An 8,864-nucleotide genomic window follows, 5' to 3' on the forward strand; every position below is an offset into this window, starting at 1 on the left:
CACCACATTTGGGGTATGCATTCTTTTTTACCAAGATATCTTAAATGCTCTCACAAGGTTTTTGCACCAAAGGAACATCCAAAGGAGTGTGTAAATATATGAGAGGTCCTGCCTCCACCAGGATTCCCTGGAGTCACCTACCCCGTGTGGGGAAAATAAGAAATGCTGTGAGTAAAAAAGTAGCTTCCTAGCCCTCTATCCCAGGGCAGGTCCCATACATAAATGCAACAGAAAAACACTGGCCCCTCTGTTCCAGCCATTGACTGCATCAAAAAAGATGCCTGTTGTGCCCACACTGGAGCCAGTCTCATCTTCAGGAATTCCCTGGGGTCAGAGAGAGCAGGTTCAGCCTTTCATCATTTCACTACTTCTGGCCCCTTCCCATATTCCATGGAAAGAGATGGAGCATGACCAATGGAGGTCGTGTCGGGTATTTTCCTGTTCCAGATCTGCATTTTTCCTGTTGCTCTTTGAATGAACAACGCTGTTCTTAATATTGGGTCAAGAGGAAGGAAAGAATCTACTCTTTGCTTGGAGTAAGACTCCATTCTGATGGAAGAGACAGGATAATCACCAGAATTCAGGCATAGCCACATAAAGGCAAAACTTGTAATAGCTTAGTACAGGTCTAGAGGCACTTCTAGATTTTGTTCTGAAAGGAGAGAAATGCTGTTTGTCAAAGAAGTCTTCCAGAGGATAGTCTTAAAGGAATAACATAGCACTAGCCTAAAAGGAGAATTTTCTGCACCAAAGAAATGTGTAAGGTTCAATTCATTTTAACATGAATTTATTAAATGCTCATTATGTGCCCAGCTCCCAGCTGGATGCTCTCAGCAGTAAACAAGATACACTCCTGGGGCACCTGGGTGGCTCAGTGGGTTAAGCCTCTGTCCTTTGGCTCAGGTCATGATCTCAGGGTCTTATCAGTACTCTCTGCTCAGTGGGGAGCCTGCTTCCCCCTTTCTCTCTGCCTGCCTCTCTGCCTACTTGTGATCTCTCACTGTCAAATAAATAAATACAATCTTAAAAAAAAAGATACACTCCTAACCTATGATTTACAATCATAAAGAAAATAAAGACACACAGATAGCTTTGGTATTTCATATTTAAAATTCAGCTTTATTGAGGTATAATTGACATAGAAAATTATAAGTTACTTAATGAGTACACTGTGGTGATTTGGTATACATATACATTGTGAAATGATTCACTCTGATATCCCCACTGGGAGAGGATTAATGGATGGTATTTTAATCTAAATATCTCATTAAATGAAAGTCAATGTTCAAAGCGCACCTTTGTTTCCCTCACTTAATCTTTGCATCATCAGGGCCTTCAAGTGGAGCTTTCATTTTCAGTCGTGTTCCCTGGACCAGGGGTATCAGCCCTGCCTGTGAACTTGTTAGAACTACAAGTATTGGGGCCACCCTGACCCACTAATTTCCAAAGGTTGGGGTGGGGCCCAGTGATCTGTTTTAACAAACCCTACGGATGAAGTGGCACCTGCTGAAGTTTGAGCACCACTCAGCAGTGTACTATTCCTGGCCTCTCTCTTCTCATCCCTCTTCACTGTGACTTCAATTAATGAGTTAAAGAGACAGCCATGAGCATGCCCAGACACTTTCACTTTTTTGTTAAGTTTCTTTTTTTATCCAGAATCAAGTTACCCACAGAACACTTGATATATCTAAAGAGGTGTTAATATCCAAAGTATATACAGAACTTCTACAAGTCAACACCAGAAAACCCGAACAATCCAGTAAATGAATTGAAGGCTTGAATAAACATTTTCCAGAGAAGATATACCAGATGGGTAACAGACACATGAAAAATGGGCAACATCATTATTCATCAGGGAATGTATCTTAAAACTACACTGAGATATCATTTTACACCCAACAGAATGGCTAAAATAAAAGGGCAAGAAATAGCAAGTGTTGATGAGGATATAGAGAAAAATGAACCCTCAGGTACCATCAGTGGGAATGCAAATTGATGCTGCTATTATAGAAATCATTATGGAATTTCCTCAGAAAATTAAAAATAAAACTACCAATTACCCAGTATTTCCCTACTGGATATAAACCGAAAGAAAATAAAAACACTTTTTCTGGTTTCTTTTTTTTTTTTTTAAATTTTCAGCATAACAGTATTCATTGTTTTTGCACCACACCCAGTGCTCCATGCAATCCGTGTCCTCTCTAATACCCACCACCTGGTTTCTTTTAATAATAACTTTCAAAACCTAGTATGTAGTACAAACACAATTGGAAAGTAGACAGAAAAAAGGAGAAAGAGCAAAGACACATCCTTCATTTTATAATAAATAGAGTTGTATTAGTGTTCTCCCACCAACTACCCATGGGAAGCCAAGCTTTCCATGTGCCCAAAAGTACTCTATTATTGCAGGGGACCAGACTACATTCAAGTGTGATGATGTCAACTCAAATACAGACTGCCACTGCTAAGTTCACTGCTGAGTCTACAGTTTTGGTCCTAACTAAAGTACGATTAAGGGACCAAGCTGTGCTGGATCCCGTAGCCAAAGTAGATAGTAAACCCAGTCAGCATCCAGACACCAAATCGGGCCCAGGTGCCAGCTGACATCTGCATCATAAGATAAACATTCACAAAGATGCTCAGGAGTGGGAGGAGAGGCAGAGCAGGGACCTTAAAATGAAGGGGAGCAGAGCTCTGTGGCTGTCTCCAGATGACCCCAGTGATCCCAGTGATGAGCACCAGGAGCAGCACAACCACTGTGATCGGCACTGGGTCTCCGGAAAGCAGACCTGGACAGTGGGCCAACACAAGGCAGAGGAGAGCCAGCAGCAGAACAAGTAGTGAGGAGCAAACAATGACAACCCAGCCAGAGAGTGGAGTGGGGGTGGGGCTCCGTGGAAAAAACAATTCTTGTAGTGTTAGCTTCTCTGCTGCCTGTCCATTCTCTTCCTGCTCCTGTGCTTTTTTTACCCCATTTCTCCTCTCAGGCTGGTACCTGAGGATGAGAACACAAAGAGCCATCAGGGAGTAAGCTAGCAGGGCCCCAACTGACATGAGATCCAGAAGATCAGTGAGTCCAAGGAAGAATGCCATGATTCCTACGATGATGCCCAAGATTACAGTGGACACATTGGGCATGTATGTGCTGGTTTGGATTCTGGCAAGGACAGGGAACAGGAGGCCATCCTGTGCCATCATGTATATCAGATTACGTATGGGGAACATAAAGCCAAAGATACTGACAGAAAGACTACAGAGGAATACAAAAGCTACAGCATAGTAGGCAGTTGCCCAGCCAATATGGAGAAATATCTCTGGCAATGTGCTCCCAGGTCGAAGCTGGTAGTAAGGAACCATAAGTGTTAGTGCTGCAGTGACACCAAAATACAACAAAAAGCAGATGAGCAGTGAAACCACAATGCCCATGGGGATGGAACGCTCAGGATTCTGGGCTTCTTCCACTCTTGTAATAATAATGCTAAAACCAATAAATGCATAGAAACAGGTAGCTACTCCACGGAGAATCCCCCTGAACCCAAAAGGCACAAATCCTCCACAGCCCAGAGGGCCCAAGTGAGAGGTGTCATTGAGTCCAGCCTTTACATAGTCCTCTTCTGTGAGCTTCCAGTTGTTCAGGTCTCCCTTAATGAAGCCTGAGATGATGACAAAACTGAGAGCCAAAAGTTTCACCAATGTGACCACTTTGGAAACCGGGAAAATCCACCTATTCCTCAGAGTCAGCAATTCCATCAGCAACAACATAAGGCCCACAACAATGAAGCCTAGAATTTCTCCCAGGTGCTGGGGAACATTTGGTGAGATGCTCTCATGCAGGGTCTGAGAGATCTGGTTCCCAAGCAGATTGTCAAAAGCTAAGGTCCAAGCCCGAGCCACAGTGGCTGTATGAGCAACAAAGAAGACAATGAGGTTCCAGCCAGTGATGAAAGCCCAGATTTCACCCATCGTGACGTAGGTGTAGAGATATGAAGAGCCAGCATAGGGAACCTGAACACCAAACTCTGCATAGCACAGCCCAGCCAACGCAGAAGACAGGCTAGCTCCCAACAAGCAGATCACAATGGATGGTCCTGCTACATCTCTAGCCACCTCCCCAGCCAGGACAAACACACCTACTCCCACTGTGCAGCCCACACCCAGGGTCACTAAATCCAGAGTGGTCCGTCTTCTGGCAGGGGCCATCTCATTCACATCTTCCTCCAGCATTCGTCTGCGTACCAGCTTTAGACCAATTCTGCGAAGTGCCTGACATGGCATTGTAGCTGGAATGAAGAGGACTCTAGGATCAGAGAGCTGTAGAAAGCCCAGGAGTGGAGAGTCTGAGATCAGGTTCGATGAGGCTGAGTTAAGCTGAGTTGAGTTGGGGCTGCTGAGTTCTGTTGCTCAGGCTTCAGAGCTGCTGCTTCATATTTTTTTTCTGTATGTGCTATCCCTCCATAATGCCTAAGTAAACAATAAATATTTACTGGAAAATGGTGTCTCATCAACCAACTAAAGCTCACAAGTCCCATGTCACTTGATGCAGCACAAATATCATAGAAACTTATACAAATATCATAGAAACATAGAGGACATAGTAGAAAAATCAATATTGCTTTCCCTCCAGGAAAAAGGACAATGGTTCCCAACATTCTGCTTTTTAACACACCAGAACATATTCCAAATTGGGTTCATTTAACTCATGTAGTGTCATGTACTAATTAAGCCATAAGACAACAGGTCATGAATTATTGTAGAGTAATTCTCACATAGGATGTGCGAGCAGTGTTTGAGTGTGAGTCATGACAGGTTAATTCACGGACTGGTCAGCCTCATCACAAGTAGAACCCATCTTGAAAATATCATCTGAGATTAAAATGTGAATTTGGACCCCCAGTCATAAACCTGTAGCTCCAACATCAGCTAGCCAAGGTCAGCTGGCACTTTGTTCCCTTTCTCTTCATTCTGCATCATCCATTTAGCTGTGCAGATGGCCAAGAATGTACAGTCCACCCCTTCCCTTTACCACCTAGGCCCACAGGGGTGCAGTGAACAGAGAGGACAAAGGGGAAAGGGGCAGGACCTTCATAACCACCTGTAAGAAGGAAAGGACCAGGCTGTCTGAGAAGGAAACACTGGAGAAATGGGGGCAGCAACCAATCTAGGGTCCATGACTGAGAAGGGAGAGGAGCGAGGAATTTAGTTTTGTGAATTCCTACATTCAACACACCTCACCTAAAGCAACTAGGAAAGATTCACTACAGTTTTTATGTCCACAGTGTGATGGGTAGAGAGAAAAGAAATAAGTCCCCTAACTCAGTGGCTCATAACTTAAATATTTCCTTCTCTCTCCTGCTTCTCTGTGTTCCAGGAGAGAAGGTGAGGCCACTTCTGCAGTCAGTCTCCTCACTGGCCACACAGTGCTCCACACACACCCTGTGTAATCTGTGATGTCAGCTGCCAGGGACTTGGAGGTTATGCCTTGCTCTGTGAGCTTGTATTAAAACACACATTTCTAACTTCCTATTAATTTTTCACAAGAAATTATTTTTGACCCACTTGAAACATTGCGTGACTATGTCAAATATATATTCTTTTTTTTTTTTAAGATTTTATTTATTTATTTGACAGAGATCACAAGTAGACGGAGAGGAAGGCAGAGAGAGAGAGATCAAATATATATTCTTTATGAATGAACCCTGGATGTGGTTCTTCTTTCCCCCTCCTCCCCTGCTGCTATTCAAATGACTACTTCCAGGAGGAGATCAAGTCTTTGGATGAACAATTCAAAGCAATGCCTAGAAAAGAACTTCAGAATACAGAGAAAACAAAGGGAGGCAGTCCCCACTGTCCTCCCTGCTCAGGCTTTGGTTTTGAGAGAATTTAAGGAGATGTTGGCAAAAGTTTTCTTTTTTTTTTTTTTTTAAAGATTTTATTTATTTATTTGACAGAGAAATCACAAGTAGGCAGAGAGGCAGGCGGAGAGAGAGGGGGAAGCAGGCTCCCCGCTGAGCAGGGAGCCAGATGCAGGGCTCGATTCCAGGACCCTGAGATCATGACCTGAGCCCAAGGCAGAGCTTAACCCACTGAGCCACCCAGGTGACCCTGGAGAAGTTTTTAAAGACAGAAAGATCAAGTCAAAATTGAAAAGTCTTATACAGAATACACCGTGGGCTGATGGAGGGAAGCGGATGGGTATGGGCTAAAAGGGTAATGGGTATTAAGGAGGACACTTGTGGTGAGAACTGGGTGTTATATATAAGTAATGAATCACTAAATTCTACTACTGAAATCAATAATCAATATTACCACATATGTTAACTAAGTAGAATTTAAATTTCAAAAATTAAAAAAAAACCAAGAAAATAATTATAAAATCTTCTCTTTACATTGTTGAAAGGAAACTGACTGCAAATCCATCTAGACTCCTTATTTGCCACTCACTAGTTCCAGCGTTATGATTTCCCAATTCACTTAAGATAGAAAAGGAGAGTCAATTCTTAGCTCATGGAAGCTTACGCTATAAATGTGATTGAATCATCCTCCATCCACCCCCAGGCTCTAAACCCTTCAGTGGTTCCGCACTCTCCTTCCTTCATCATCTGACATAGGCTTGTTTCTCTAGCATCATCCCCTGGTGTTAAACACATGGGGGTCCTAAGCTTAGGGAATTAATAAACCAAATATCAAAAAATGCAATAATAGTAGTAATAGTAGTTGTAGTAACAATAATAATAATAATCTGTTCGCCTGTGGATGGCTCATCTTATTCCTGGGAGAGGCAGTGCTGGTTACTATAGAGGTAAGAGCAATGACCATTATGTCAGAAATTCTGCATGTGAGCCCTTGCCCTTTCTCGTAACTACATTAACTCAGGGAATCTGCTTGCTCTCTCTAAGCCTCTGTCTCCTCATCCGCAAGGGACCTCACCTGACCGTTGCTGGATCAGCATGAGAATTCAGTGAGGAGACACAAACCATCACACACTGTTGGTGGAGTGTCATGGGGGCACCATCCTGAAGCACAATCCCAGTGGAATTAAGAACTCACACTCCCTCTCAACCCACAATCTCTCTCCCTCCAAGGGGCACACCCCCAGGAAACTCTCTCCTGAGTCCATAAGGGGCCCATGTGACCATGTTCATCACAGGACTGTTTGTGGTGGCAGGAAGTGGGAGCTGTGCCAGCCTCTGTACCTAGAATAATACATAAGTAAAATGTGCCGTGTGTGCACAATGAAATATACACAGCAGTCAGAGTTGATAAAGTACCTTTACAGAGAACAACTTGGGTAGATCTCAGAGACCAAGTTAGGTAGCCAAAGTAAAAGCAGTGTGATGTGTCTAGCACAATGCCATCTATGTACATTTTAAAAACAGCCCCCAAATGCTGTGTATTTGTCAAGGATACACGTATACCTGTTTAAAATGTCATGCTTTTCTTGTGCTCAAAACCTTCCATTGGTCTCTCTTTTAATTTAGAATAGAAACCAAGGTCTGTATTTTCAGTGACCTACAAAGTCCTATAGGATTTGTCACTGACTCAGTGACTGCTCAGCCTTCTGTTTCTCTCATCCCACTCATTTCTCTGTAGTCACTGGCCTCCTAACCATTCGGCCTCCTAATATATCAGACAAAGCCCTACCTCAGGGCCTTTGTATTTGCTGTCCCTATAACTGCACCACTTCTGTCCCAAATATCCACATGGCGGCTCCCTTCACTGCATTTGGTGAAATAACATGTCTGTATCACGGCCTTCCTGAATCACCCCACATACAACTGCAATCTGCTCCTAACCACAGACAACAGACCTCGTCTCTCTAGCCTTCATTTTTCCACAGCACCTGTCACTATTTAAGGCACAATATGTTTTACTTATTTATTTGCTCATGATTTGTCTCACTCCATAAGCATGTAAGATCCATGAAAGAAGGATTTTTTTTTCTGTTTTGCTCCTGTCTGTAGTCCCCCCATCTGCACCTGTGCCTGACAGAGATGGCACTGTGTTTGTTGAAAGGAAGACAATAACTACACATAGAGAACATGGACCAGAAAAATGTTTGTTAAATACACTAAAATAACTATCTCCAGTGAGGAGGGTGAATGAGAACAGAGATAAGGATGAAGGGGATAATAAAACACACCAGCTGTCAGAGCCCTGCTGTAATTCTCCCCCTACCCTCAGGCCTATCACTTCCTCCCTAACTCAGCTCCTCACATCCTGACGTACCCTTCCTGGGATGAGTCTGTGGGTTGGGTGAGTCACCTGCCCTGCCAGGGACACCCTCCTCACTCCTTCTGTCCAGTCTTGACCTTCTAGCTCCTCTCAGCCCTATTATATGACCTTCCCTCCACATCTAGGAAGACTTTCTTAAGCCATCCTTACTGATCCCCCATCTCCAACCTTTCTCACCTTCCTGTCAGCATTATAGGCCCTCCTGATGGTCAGCTGAGACTGATTTTCAGCTCTTGGTGTCCTTGTGTACCACTTATATTCCTTTACAGTCCAAAAGCATCCAGAGGGCAGGGCCAAGATCTACGTACTTACTCCTCCTTCTAAATTCCACACCCCCACTTTCAACCCTCACTCCCCAGTATAAGGATCTGCTCATAATTATACTAAGCAACTATATGTGGCATTTGGGACAGAGAGAATGAATATATAGAGATGTATTGATTGACTACTATATCTTAAGATTCCTAGAGATTTTTTAATTTTTCTTTTAATTCTAGAAAGAGTGAAAGGGCCAAACAGAGGTATAAACAAGAGACTAGAACATGCCTCATCATCTATTTCAAGAACATTTCCTGAGGACATTTTCTAATGAGGGCCCTGGGTCTGTGAATCTTGGTTCAATTAGGAAACAG

General features: G+C 43.4%; 1 protein-coding gene across 4 annotated transcripts in view; it reads right to left on the minus strand.

The window, feature by feature from the left end:
• Positions 1–2,215: 2,215 nt before the first annotated feature.
• LOC125106816 (cationic amino acid transporter 3-like) overlaps positions 2,216–8,864 on the minus strand; it is a 48,571-nt gene continuing 41,922 nt past the window's right edge. For 2 of the 4 annotated variants that reach the window (XM_047741423.1, XM_047741422.1), the window contains exon 2: positions 2,216–4,311. In XM_047741423.1, coding sequence (XP_047597379.1) covers positions 2,512–4,275 — 1,764 coding nt within the window. In that variant the 5' untranslated portion in view covers positions 4,276–4,311 and the 3' untranslated portion in view covers positions 2,216–2,511. Of the gene's footprint in view, positions 4,462–6,932; positions 6,994–8,864 lie in introns of those variants that run through there. The other 2 variants (XM_047741421.1, XM_047741420.1) reach the window with 2 other exon arrangements.

This window comes from Lutra lutra, chromosome 8 (genome assembly GCF_902655055.1).
Source record: "Lutra lutra chromosome 8, mLutLut1.2, whole genome shotgun sequence".
In the NCBI taxonomy this organism is placed as follows: domain Eukaryota; kingdom Metazoa; phylum Chordata; class Mammalia; order Carnivora; family Mustelidae; genus Lutra; species Lutra lutra.